The sequence below is a fragment of the Heliangelus exortis genome, chromosome 2, assembly GCF_036169615.1.
Source record: "Heliangelus exortis chromosome 2, bHelExo1.hap1, whole genome shotgun sequence".
In the NCBI taxonomy this organism is placed as follows: domain Eukaryota; kingdom Metazoa; phylum Chordata; class Aves; order Apodiformes; family Trochilidae; genus Heliangelus; species Heliangelus exortis.
Window position 1 is genome coordinate 21963829 of NC_092423.1, and position 14326 is coordinate 21978154.

General features: G+C 33.8%; 1 protein-coding gene across 2 annotated transcripts in view; it reads right to left on the minus strand.

Annotated features, from left to right (window-relative positions):
• The window catches only part of ABCB1 (ATP binding cassette subfamily B member 1), a 37764-nt gene extending 24576 nt beyond the window's left edge, over positions 1–13188 (minus strand). The window contains exons 1-9 of one of the 2 annotated variants that reach the window (XM_071735169.1): positions 13067–13182; positions 12249–12303; positions 10840–10987; positions 9452–9512; positions 5298–5489; positions 4413–4584; positions 3319–3443; positions 2395–2566; positions 685–798 (exon numbers count right to left, since the gene is read on the minus strand). In XM_071735169.1, the coding sequence (XP_071591270.1) occupies positions 685–798; positions 2395–2566; positions 3319–3443; positions 4413–4584; positions 5298–5489; positions 9452–9512; positions 10840–10987; positions 12249–12303; positions 13067–13164 (1137 nt within the window). In that variant the 5' untranslated portion in view covers positions 13165–13182. Of the gene's footprint in view, positions 1–684; positions 799–2394; positions 2567–3318; positions 3444–4412; positions 4585–5297; positions 5490–9451; positions 9513–10839; positions 10988–12248; positions 12304–13066 lie in introns of both variants that reach the window. The other variant, XM_071735171.1, reaches the window with a different exon arrangement.
• Between the last annotated feature and the right edge of the window lie 1138 nt (positions 13189–14326).

The following is a 14326-nucleotide window of genomic DNA, read 5'->3' on the forward strand; positions in this document are numbered from 1 at the left end:
CACTGCATTGTCTTTAAGATTGTACCCACAGCTAGCTGTAATTTGAGATTCATTTCACTGCCAGCCAGATAATTCACCTGACCAGATCATCTTTTTTGAGCTCTTCATTCACAGCTTTGCCCTTTTTTGTGAAACAATCTGTGTGAGAAAGAACCTACTGGCCTTTAAACAGAGTTCTTAATTTTCACTGGTTTTGTTTCCACACATGGTGGATACAGAACTTGAAGTATGTCTTAACAATAATCCAAAACATGCAGTTGCATTTCATAGAGTTTCATTAGCTTGAAAAACTACAGCTTCCCCACATTCAGACTCTCTTGACTTGGCAGTACTTCCCCAGGTTTACCAGGTTGTTCTAGGCTTGTTGACACTCATGCTGCTGGGAGTGCCCATGCTACCCTGAAACTGTAATGCTCATACACCTACACGAGCTGAAATCATCTATCTGTACAGCACCACAGACATTCTCTTCATGATAAAAACATTACAGGATTCTTGCTGCATCAAGTGATTCAGTGATCCAGTACTTGATCTCTGAATAATACTTCTATCTATCTGCTTTTATGGTTATATTTCTCCTTATTTTACACACTGTTATTTACTCTTACTAATTTAATTGCAACAAATAATGCATGTGCTTTAAAAAGAAGGCAACTCAGTTCTGAAATACTGAAAGGTACTCACATTGTCTATGATATTAAAGACTGTGTAGGCAGCTCCTCTTGCACTAGCAAACGCCTCTATGCTTGGAGCAGTCTGTCCAATACTGAAAGCTCCAATCAATACAGAGAAAAACACCTGAAAGAAATATTTATGGTGACACATGTAATTTCTTATAAGCAGTGAATTACATTTATTTGTTTACATTAGATATATTTTGGCCAGGAGGCTCCACGCCTGCTACGGTAGTTTCATGAATTTAGAAACAAAGAAAAAAATGAATGTCTCTCTCATACAGAGAATAAGAAAATGGCTGTTTTAAGATTCAGCTGAGAACCGAGTTCCTGCACAATGTGAATGTTGCAAGTGAATATTGACAAGTGAAAAAAAGACTGAGACCTGCAAAATCTATACAAAAAACTGCATAATTTCACTTGATGTCTCAAGACTTTTTGCATTAATTCATTCTTTGGCAAAAGATATTCCAAAGACTAGAAAGTATATTTCACAGCTTCTACTGGAACAAAGACAGATATACAAAGCACCATCATTCTGACTTCAAAGTGACAGTGAAGTAGAATTATTCAAATTCAGTTTCTCCATCACAAATTAATAAGGGTTTCCTCTGCTGGAATGAAAGAGACTGTGTGCCATCAAGAAAGAAAATCAGAAAAATCAAAAAACCCAACATTCTTTTCACAAAGACAGTTTATGCTTTCAGGTAGTATCAAACCAAAAGTAATAAAAACAAACTGCTCAGAAATCATAGTGAAAGCCATAATACATCAGAGCAAAGGTCCATCACATTCAACATTTTTTATCCAGGAGTATTCATTCACAGATGTGATACCTTAAAGGGCAACACCCTCCTGTTCACATTATAGAAACACCATTCCAATGAACTACAGCACAGTCAATGGAAACTGCAAATACTTTGAACTGAAAAAATTACATACAAGGGCATGAATCTCACTGAGATGTTCTGTATGCCAGCCTGCCCTTAAAAATCAACAGAAAGGTTAAAAGAGCAAATAACATATAACTACCATGTTTTTCACAAACTTCACAAACAGTGATTTATAAACAAAACAAAACAAGGAGTGAAAAGAAGATATAAATACATACATATGTTTTTCTGGCTGCATTTCATCATGGTTAACAAAGCTGTTATTCTTACTATACTTGTTTGATATCTCACTCAAAATTAGAATGGTTACCACATCAAGAGAAGAATTTAAGTTATGAGTTATGGTTTTATTCTTTTGGTGAGATAGTGACACATTTCCTAGTCACAAATATATATTTTTTTTCTCTCTCAATTTTTACAAATAGAAAAACCAAAACCACCACCCCACCCCCCCCCCCAAAAAAAAAAAGTCCTTGCTTCTGCATCCTGAAAATATACTCAGCCCCACAAATCTGAAAATAAATGGCAACTAGGATGGCTACTGTACCGTTCTTGATTGAACAGTTTCTATATTATTATGATCCCAAGGAAGTCAGAAAATACATAGAAACCATTGAAAATACGTATTACTTGGCTTTATGTAGATTTTGAGATACTACAGAAACTGACATGGACTTTTGTGGTGAGAAACTTTGTTAAGAAGGAATGATATTCGCCAGCTCTGGAATACAATTATTTTTAAACTCAAGTAAGTTTCCAAAATACACTTTAATGTATTTTCATTGGTATTCCTCGCTATTATTGGGTTTTTACTCATAAATACTTACTGTGAGAACTTTGCCAATAGTGTAATCATCAGTTAAGACCAAGGTAGTTCCATACCAGAAGGCCAGTGCATATGATGCATATATCAGTAAGAAAGCAGCACCCATAGAAATACTGGCTGTAATAGACTTCTTGATTCCTAACTGTTTTGCATCTTCTAAATTTTTATAGTATCTGAAAGAAGGACAGAAGTTCAAAATAGAATCAGACACATACCACCAAAACCTGTGGATTAATTAGAAAAAGAACATTCACAAAGTACAAGATACATAAAACATATAAAACTAAGACTCTACATAGGCAAGCCTAGCAGTCAGTCACAGAGACTTTAAAGTTACTCCTTAAAGGCTTACTTGGTATATAGGAAAAAAAAAAGGACATTACAGTTCAGAGATTGACATTCAAGTTGCTTGAACAACCTGCAGGTCAGTGAACTTTGATCGTGAACGGTTCATGACAGATTTTGAGATTATAATCATTAGCTTAAGATAAAAACTTAAAATATATCATTAGAATGCTGTTTTACATTATAGTGGAAAGAGATATTGTTAATAGCACCTCCACCACAACTACTAAGTAATAAGACTACCAAGGATACTATCATCTCTTCTCATGGCAGGGCCTTTTTTTTTATTTTTTTGTCTTAAGCTCTTCCTGAGTGATGTTTAATGTAGTTTACATGCCTTCTAAAGGAACAACAACATATCAATTTATACCATCATTTTTTAGAAAAATAACTCATTGTCTTTAAACAGTAGTGACACTTACAATCCTCTGTAGCAGGCAATTTCCCTTTACCTAAAAACACAGGAAGAACAAGGCTTGCTTGTTTTGATAGACTTTCAATTGCAAATACACAAGAAAATTTCAAACCATATGAAACAAGTGCTTTAAAAACAGCTGAAGAGAGCCAACATTACTCTTACCTTTTAATTTCTTTTTCCTGTCCTCCAAAAGCTATTACAGTCCGGACTGCTCCCAAGACTTCCTCTGCAACAGCACCTGCTTTTGCATATGCAGCTTGCTCTTTGTCAGTGAAAGAAGAGAGAACCTAATATAGGATAAAATATTTTGAGTTAAGAAAAACAATGAGCTCAAGCACTTCCTAACAGCTTTAATCACAGGTATTTTATTCTGATATGAAGCCTTTTGATTATACTAGATATAAGTGCAAAATTTTCACTATCAAAATCTTTGAAGTACATTATTAATTAAATCAATTAATTCAACATGACTGAATTGCAACACCTAAGGGCTGGATTTTTCGCTCTCCTTTCACCCAATGCAGGAGGATGAGATGACTCCTCATACTGAGCTGGTGTGCTTCTCCCTGCTTATCCCTGGTTACTTTAGCCAGATGGCTCTGGACAGCTTGCATTATTCCATAGAAACTTTTAGCCAGTAGATGTATGTAGTGCATGCTTCTCTACTCCTACATCTTCAGCAAAATAGTCAAGACAGAAAAAGCTTGTATTACCTTTGAAATGTAAGGGAAAGAAAATATTATAAAAATCCAAAGGCTTCCAAACTACAAATATAAGTCACTCCAATCCTGTGATAAATTAGTACTTCTCTCAGCTAAGTCTGTCCAAAAATTTCTTACCAAAGATGTTAACAACCTTAAGAAGAAACTCTGTGCCTGAGACCAAGGCTTACTTGAATTTATTTACATACTATTCAGAAGGGGCAATTATTCCTTTCAACAGAACAAGTGATGAAGTTTAACAACTACAGATGTGGATTCTAGCCATGTATCTTTCTTTCTTTTCTGTATAAAAATATGCTTTGGTATAATCAGCTTCAAATCAAACAAGTCTGTCCAATTGATGGGAATAATAATACTCTAACTACATGAGGGTACTTTATATGCAGTTCATCTAATAACTTATGTACATATATGTTGTCTAAAGTTGTAATTTTTCTAAGCAATATATACTAACGGCAAGAATTACAAATATGTAGATTTATTTCATTATGTCTCATTCGTATAAAACCTGACACTGAAAGGATGACAACCTACCTTGGCCCAGAGAGTGGCTGAAAGTCCCAGGACAGGGCTGACTGCTAGTATTACAAGAGTTAACTTCCATCCTCTTATGAGACCAACAGTAAATCCTGTTAGAAATGCTGTTAATGACTGAATAAGTAATGCAATTTTGTCACCTATTCCTTCATTAATCTTGGAGACATCACTGAAAAACAAATTAATACCAGAGAGGAAAGAAAATGTAGAAAGCACAGGAAACATTTTCAGTTTCACATGGTCATCTGTACAGACGACAATCTTTTGTTATTCAATGACTTCCAAAAAACAGTTTGCTTCAAGACAGAGGTCTACATAGCTTGGTCAAGGTAAATTTCACATTTCTTGTGAAAATGTAATGTTCTAAATCTGTTTTTTTCCAAGGAGATTGAAATTCGGCCTACAGTGCAAACGTAATCACTGTCACTTTTTTAATTCCACATTTTTTACTTGTTTGGAGACTGTGGGATATCTGGAGAGACAAGATAAAGTCTTCCATGTTGGCAAAGAGAAAGTGACAGTTTGTAAAGCAGTCAAACCTTTCACTGTTGGGACCAGTTGGTACCTTGTTCAGTCCTCAATGTGTGCAGAACTGAACAATGTTTTCTCCCCAGGTAGGTAATCTCATAGCCTGGGCTTCAGTCATCCTCAGAGTTGAAGGGGACTGAAATGCTTTTCTGATATCACAGTGACAGTCTAGTATCAGAAGTATCAGAAATTCAGTCTCTGAGACTCTTCATTTCACAATGAAGTAATTAAATTTAATTTCATAGTGAAATTTTATCTCACAACCAGATAATTCAATTTAAAGATTAAAAAAAAATGTAACATATACATGCTTTACAAGATAAAATAACATTGGGAAAATGATAGTATACTTACTCCAGCAGACGAGTGTTAAGCTCTCCTACGTCATTTACATCAAACCATCCAATTTCCTGTCTCATAATTGCATGAAAAAAATTTTCTCTGATTTTTTTTATTTGCCGGCCTGCTGCTAGGGTCCAAAATGAAGTCTGGGCATAAGCAGCAAGAAGAACAGCAGCTGCTATTGCAGAATAATAGTATGAATATCTGGAAGAAAGAAAAAAGGCCAGAGTCTCTGAAATTACTTTTAATTACCCCATTAGTCTGTATTTAGCTTAATGCATACTTCTTCTGTCTCAGACCTGGAATTAGTATGTTTATACTAGAGTTTACACTTTGTAAAACTTGCCAGGCTTTCTAAAAGTACAATTTAATATCAGGTTTTGGATATGCAATAAACTAAATGAAGCTCTTGTTAGATAGAATTACTTTTTCTTTTTGTCAATATATTACGTATTTTCTTAAAAGATTATTTTAGATCTACATTGTAGATACACTATCCTTTTCATTTAAAATGTGTAATTTCCAAAAATTTTGTAACATTTTTGTTTCAACAGATATAGGCAGACATAATCACAGGTATTCATGCATAAATTTACATAATATAACATTTTATTTACAACATACCATTATATTTATAATATGCAAATATACATATGTATGCACAGCATAATTTCCCAATTTGAGAATATCGCCTTACTATATACACATTAATTACAAGCAAACCATATTGGATAAAAATTTCTTTTGCTCTCTATTTTATTCATAACTGGTATTTTACTTTTGAATCAGTTCAGCTCTGTGCCACAAGCAGGGTGTCAGATCAAAACCAACAAGTGTGTGAACAAGCTTATTTCTCAAACTGGAACTGAATCCGGGCCACACTCTTACACTGTTCAGGTTTTGAGTCAGTCACATGTGAACTTAAACCAGAACTTAACTAGAAAAATGTAACTTAACAGATTCCTTGTTTGTAAAACATGACCAAAACCAATGGCTGAATATTTGTGGTGTCCATGTAAGACTACTGCATTTATACAAAGTAAATAATTAGAAAAAAAGCTTTACAACTCTTAGGACTTCCACTCACATGAAGTAAGTTATGAATACTGATTCTTTAGAAATGCAGCATGAAGCTTGGCAGGAGAAACTTTCAGAAATCTGTGTGCAAATGCCCTGCTCTAAAAAGGAGAGAATGGCTTTGTAGATTACATTTCTCAGATTTTAATTCAGTCTTCTTTGTGGCTAAGATACCATACAGTTTAGTCAGGGACTTTGGAACTATACTCATTATGAACTGAACTTTATCTAAGCTGTTTAATAAAAATGGGTTAATGCCTAACTGATTTCTGGTTAGTTGAATATTAACCTGAACCATCTTCATCTTCATTAAAACTACACACAGAAATTAACAAACTAAACCCAAGAACATTGCTTTGAAACTCAGAATTACTTTAGATGATAACTTTATGATATTAGATCACTTGAAACAATTGTTTTATGCTTGGAATTTGCTTAATACAAACTTTACCAAAAGGTATTGAAATCTTTGCCAGGTTCCACATTGATGAAACATATTCTGTAAATTCACTGCTGAAATTTAACAAAAAGTTAATGCTTGCTGCATTGTGAAACAATGTTTTTTTCTTTTAATAAATAGTTGGGGTCTAGGCAAACTGCTATTTGAATAACACGCAACATTAATCCCACGCCTGTAGTTCAGTTCTTGAACACACCTGTGCAAGAACTTTGTCCTTGTAAACAGTTTTTACTATTATCTGACATGCTGGCAGGCATTCTTGGAGAAACAAGAGGTGGTTACAAGCAGCTTTTTCAAACTAGTGTACATGCTAAGTCAAGGCTTTATATAGAAAGCTTAGAAAAGAGAAGCTATTCCTGTGCTGCTATAAGTAATTAATTGCTCATGCAATTTATTTCTAAAGAGAAACTTCAGGTACTTTTTATTTGTATTTGTACTTTCAGACTTAGTGTTTAAAATACAAAGTAGGATGAATGATGTTAACAAAAGATCTTCCTCAAATAAATAATCTCTTAGGGTCATGAGAACACACAGTTCTCAATACTTAGGTGTTACTGTAGATCTGTATTCGTGCACTGGTTTTCTGTACTCTGTTTTTTAAGCAGTAGTGACCCACAGACAATAGCTCGCTGAGAACAGTGGGAGGATTCCTATTTGTTTTAGTTGGGATTATGTGACAAAAATAATTAAAACATTAGAAGAAATTAAGATACTAAAAGAATCTCAAACCATTAATCAAAAATAATTCTGACTGGGTGTTGATCTAAAAGACTTATGAATGACACATTGATTTGCATACTACATTTATGCTGCAAGAGTCAGCAATACCTTGTGTAATCCTAGAACATCTTGCTCTTAAAATACAGCTTGGATATGCCTGAGTAGGAAAAATAGAAAATATCTTTTTTTTTTTTTTAAATTGGTTGGAAACAGAAGTGTTGAGGTACTAAGAGGCTGACTCCATTGCTTTAATTTCAAAGTGTAAATGAAAACACATAACTATTTTAATACCAGCAAGTGATACAGTTTTGGAGGTAATGTAACTATTAGACCTATTACTAGAAAAATAGCTACACAGGCAGAAATACAGAGCTTAACTGTTGTAGAGAAAACAATTCAGATATTTTTATGTTTGCAAGAATAACAGAACACTCAATTAGATTTAAATTATATAATTTTACATTTTAACAGGAATTGCTGTTTACATGACTTTATAAAATTATTTGACTTGTCAAAATATATGCTGGGGACTAAGATCTTAGTGATTTTCAGAAAAGGAATTCTATAACTGCATATATAATTAGAGCAACTATTTAAAAACTTATTCTAGTATAAGTATAAAAGACATACAAAATGTTGTGCAACTAGGTATCAGGTATTTACTAACCACAGAACAGTTAGGGTAACTTCACCCATGCACAAATTATTTTGTTCTGCAATTTTGCCTTCAAATTTGCATTTAAATCACTAGGTGCATGTATATTCTGCTGAAGGTGTGTGTGCATTACTTGCATTCATGTCACAAAACTGACAGAAATGCTGCAGGAGTAAGAAACTCTGTGTGTCCATGCTCTCTTATAAAAAATAATAGTGAATTTCCAGACAGTTCATTCTCAGATGAGTTCCTCATTTCCAAAGTAAAAGCCTTTTCCTAACTTGTTCTTGCTCATTTATTTTGGGGTAAAGAGTGGGGTTTTGTGTGTAAATAGATTTTTTTTTAATTAGAAACTTAAGCAGTTAATTTAAATGATTTGTAAGTTTGCAGTCCACTGTTATCCAGAACGGACAATGCACTTTAATATAAAACACCAAGAGTTTCTAGGGCTAATGCCTTCTCTCCTCCTTCTCATTAGGAAAGACAATTGCCCTGAAGACCACATCAGCACTCCTGACATATCAGATTTTTTCAGTACCTTACGAGGAACAGACTTCAGCCTGGAGAAGCTGAAGTGGTACAAGAAAATGAACACAAACTTGAGACACTGTAAATTAAGTCCGTGGACAGCAGCTAATAAGCCCCCTTAAAACTGCCACATTTATTGGCAGCTGTTGTTTCTCCTTATTTGACCATTCCTTTATGAAGCTTTGCAGCAGAAGCACCTACTGACCAATGTCTTCTGCTATTGCCAGCTCCAAAATACTAAGTTTAAGGTTGCATACAATCTAATGCTGTATTTTCTGCAGTCCAGATAATTTATTTGAACTTGGTGCTTTGGCAGAAAAGTTGATGCTATCTGAAATATTTAATTCTACTTTTTATCAGTGAATAACAATTAACTCAAAGAATCAATGGATGATAATAAATTTTTTGGCATAACTATTACTGTTTATAAATCCAGAGGAAGAAAGTAGAAAGGAAATACAGATGGCACTGGGACACAGAACACTGCTGGAAAGGAACTGGAATGGCCAAGAGCAAGAGCAAAAGATTACAGGGAAGCTCTCAAGAATAGCTGGGGATGTTCCAGGATCTTTCCCATGCCTCGAATAATCTCATGTGCAAATCTTTAGTTACACACCTTATTAAATCAACCACTGCTTTTGTGCTGTGGGAGAAGAATGGCTTGACTAGAAATTTTATGTGAGTACATTAAGATAAAAAGAAGAGGAAATACAAAATTCTAATTACCTTGTCATCTCTTCTTCCAGGGTGCCTAAAAACTCTGAGGCATTTATTGCAGAAATGTTTCCTTCAAAAGGAAGAAGAGAAACAATACTTTTAATAGACCAATTTTTAACATTTTTTTTCCTGTATGCTGTTCAGCAAATTTTGAGTTGCAACCTCTCCTTTCAAATCAAGTTTATTTTAATGAAAGGAGGACTGTGGCTTCTACCTATTAAAAATAATGACTATGCTAAGATTAATTATAATGCCACTGACCACAAAACTACACCAGTGTAACAAGATTGAAAGGTCTTCCTGAGCATTCATTAAATGTTGCTTGGTTTCTGAAAATGCAGGGCATTTGTATAATGCCAAAGCCCATTAAAAGTACAGTCCTAAACACTGACACAAAATCAGTAATTTTAGGTAGCTTAACCCATTATGAACCCATTGGCTATAATGTTGCTGTTGACTCCAAGATTTTATTCCCCCACAGGAGAACTCAGGTGACAACTGGTCTGAGAAGACTACACCTGCAGCACTTTGTATATGCACCATAAAAATCTGATCAATATATTGAAGAGGAAGAGGAAATCATAAATTACTTGTCCTGATTAAGGCAGTGTGACCATGTTTCTGTCTTAAAGCAGCATACTAAGAGCAAAAATGGATGTAGAAGACATACACATCCTTTATTTTTTCTGTATTACCATAGAAATTTATTAAAATGTTTAATAAAATTTAATTATACAACATTTAATGCAACAAACTTTTTCACAAGTTTCAAGTCTAATGAGTGAGTTCAGAGGACAATGTAATCTGTTCTAACCACAAGCTAATACCAGAGGGACAGTATCACTCCTCCCCCCTGTATACAGCTGTGCATGCCTGCCCTCCTTTGAGTTTTATTTCATTCTTCTGATGTAGCAAATGACATTGTTCAACAAACTGATCCAAAAGAAAATGAGCACTTTTATTTTGGCAGCAAATTTTCTGTTGGATCTTCTTACTGACCTGATTCACCTCATAAACTATCACTTGATGCAAGGGAATCAACAGGAACTGATGCTCAGGAGATGGAAAACCAGTCTCCTTCTATTTGTCACAGCCATAGCTAAATGTATACTATTAAAGATAATGTTGTGGGAGGGAAAAAAAAAAGAAAAGAAAAGAAAAAAAAAAGTAAAAAGAAAATCCAGTATTGTAGAAACTAAGAATCATGAGCAAAAAAAAAATAATCCATGGTGTATGTCCATTACAGCAAACACAGGAGTTACTAATTTGCATCACAGTATAGTAGCAAGCTGGTCTTTCTAACATTGGTATCTTCCTGTCTGTTTCCAAATGTGAGTCATTGTTCATAGATACAGTCATAGATATAGTCATAGATATAGTCATAGATATATTTTTACCTGTAGAATTTGCTCCTCCAAAATCAACAAAGCTATCAGTCATATCACCAAAAATTATCATTGCAATAGGGAGACTGCTTCCATGGGCTATTGCCAGGAGAGTGCCCAGTATCATGAGTAACTTATCCGAACAACTGGAGTATCGAAACTGAGTGAGGAGAGAAATTAATTCTAACTGTGGCATTAGAAAGATAACACAATTTGATTTTTACAAACTCAAGAAGGCCAAGAAAAAGAGATAATTTTTATTTTTCTGATTACAAATTAAGTTTACGAAACAATTTAAGTGTAGAGGAATAAATCGTTCTAATATAAGCAATTTCATACTATAAACTCTCAAAAAGAGAAAAGTGTACTATTTCAATGTATTAATAATTGCATCCTGATAACGAAGGCCATATGAAAACAAAGCATAACAAACTTTCCATTTTTAAGTTTGCTGTTTAAGTTCAAATTCTAAGAAATTTTAATGGCAGCTGATAATTAAGGCAAAAATCACTTCTACTGTAAATTCAGTATTATGTAGTTAGAAAAACTGCTTCCAATGTAGCACTGGCATTATCAAAAAGTACTGACATCATAAATATCTCTACTGAACTTAATAAAAGTTTGAGCTCACCTGTCACAAAATCACTGGCTTTATTCTGTACTGTAAAATACTAAGCTTGCTGTTGTAAATTATAGTTGTATCATGTAATTGTGTAAGTGTGAGCTGTTATAGCAAAGTGAAGAACTGAGGCATTAGCCAGCATCATGGGCTGGCTTTTATTTCTGTAGTTGGCCATACTGTGGTGCATTAAGCACAAAATAATCTAAAAAATGTAAAACATTTCAGTATTGCTAAAAAAGGACCTAAGATTCACTTTGATGAAATACCAACTTTTTTGTAGATATACAGAAACAAATCTGGAACTTAAAGCACTTTATAGTACACAACTTTTTATTGGTTCATAGGTGCCATGGAACTGCCCTTTACTACTGACTCAGGTAATAATGATTAACAGGGCTAACTAGGGTGATTAGCACCTGTTTAGTTCAGGCAATTTAGAAGACAAGACCACAAATAATCTTCGCTACACAGATGCCCTTTTCATTATCTTGGAAGTCTGAACATGGAAATCCCTACCTTTTGCAAACATGGAACTAGTATGGGCATATTTACCATGATAACTAAGTAAGGGAAGAATCCTAAGAATCCATACCAGTAATAAGACAGCTTCTTGAATAAAATTATGGAAAGAACTGCTTGACTGCTATACTATATCAAAATTCTGTAGTATCAAACTATTTGGTAGAGACAAAACCATGTATGTAGTGTTATAAAACAATTTTAAGAAATTTTTATTTACCCTTTGTGTGTGCATGAATATGCATGTATATGCATATATTAATAAGATAATAAATCTTACCATTGTAAATGGGCTGACCATATTAGCCTTTTCCACTTTCTTCTTGTTTTCCTTGCTTGAAAGGTATAATAATTTTAGTGCATTTAAAAAGCGACATTTCACCAAAATGCTAATGCAGTGTATTAATAAAGTTCTATTAGTATATAATTATGAAAAAATTTTACAGGAAACAGTTGTGAAATTAACATGATATACTGAGCTTTCTTGGAATATTTGTATTTAAAACTCCAGGTATTTAAACAGCATCAGCTCCTGACTGCTAAAAATTTAACTTGGGCTTTTCCCAGTTTATTCCTCTCAAGTATAACACCAACAAAGGCTGGTGATTCCACTATCTTATCAGGGGAGTTGTGAACTGAAGTGGTATAGAGATTTCAAAACTGGAAAGAGGAACATAATTTATAAAACCAAATCTTTGTTACATGGGACATGGGGAATAAATAAAAAGTTCAAGGTATGTAAAATACCGATTCCCTGTCATACTAAAAATTATGTAAAAAGTTTTAGCTGATGACATAATTCTATCCAGTATGTCCATTCTGTCATAATTTCTGTCATATTTTAGAATTGCTTTTCAATAGACTGTAGACAATACTGTGGACACTTAGCTCTTAGCAGAAAAAGATAAAAGGTCTTTCTGCAGCAAATAAATGTGTCAATACTTCTCTCAGGCTGATACAAAGCTTTCTATAATTAGGCTTTTCTGATTAAGTAAAAAAAAAACCAACAAACAAATTGGAAAATAAAATCTATAATTAGATAATGTAATACTACAAGCTTCAGTACAGAACATTTTCACAATATTTAAAAATACTTACTGTTTGTCTTCAGATTCATGACTCTGGCTGGATGCAGGGATCTCGTAACTATTTCCATCAGCAGCACAATTCTGCTTCCTGTCATCTTCAGGATGCATTTTAAATTTGTTTAAGATAACTCCCTGCAAAATACTATTTGACTGAGAAATGTATAACCATTAAGCCTAAGACAGTAATTTCAATAGCCATTTGTTTGAAAGAAAAATACAGATACTTATTAAAATAATGAACCTATTAATGCTATACAATGCAAATGAATCCTAGTAATGGGCAAGTTTATACATGTTGAAACAAGCCCAGCTGTTTGGATTTTGCTTACAAACACCTACATTTTGTATTTGTACCTATTTGATAACTGTGGGTCCTTAAGTTAATTTTGATTGAATAATACAAGCATTATATTTTCTGCAATTTTGATGTACAAAATAAAGAGAAAATAGCTGTTCATTTAAAAGAACATGCAGTTATTTGGAATTTTCCCAATTTCAGTTAGTAGTATTTTCATAAAAATAGTGATTCTAAAAAAATTTTTCTTGACTTACTGTGAAGTTTGTTCTTGGTTTGTGTCTAGTTCTCTGAAAGATTATTCAAAAATCAGCAGAATTAATATGGTTAAGGACATGCAGCATGATTGGACTTTGGTCCTATTGTGTAAAGCAAATGAAGAACAGCTTTCTCTCTCTCACACTCTCTTTTTTTTTTTTTTTTCTTCTTTTTTTTTTTCTTTTTTTTTTTCCCTACTCCTGTTGACGCACCTACTTTGGACAGTAAAGTGTATGCTCTTTGGACTCTGTCTGTCTGTTCTTAAAGGGGATATTTAGTAAACAAGGTTCTTAAATCCATGCTCACTGCATTGTCACATGGGAAAACAAACCTGAACATTCTATTTTTCCACAAGGAAAAGTTCCCTTTATCTACTTTCTCTACTGTTGGCTTAATTGTGCCCTGTAAAAGTCCCTGGAATTCCTCTTTACCTTATTTCAGATGGTGCTGAGTGCTCCAACTAACTGATACACTTAAGGGTGAATCCATTCTTGAACAAACAGGGAGAGTGATACCAAATACATCCAGAGGAGTGTTCCACTCCTTTGTTTCTTTTCCCTTCTTCTAAGGCTAATCCAGAAAAACATGATCCATATAGCCTGAAAGAAAAAAGGGTTTTACAATAGTGCGTATTGTTTCTCAGTTCAGTAACAGCAGGACACCAAGATAAGTTTCAGAGTATGTTTAGAAATGGTTTGGAAATAGTTATGGTTGGCA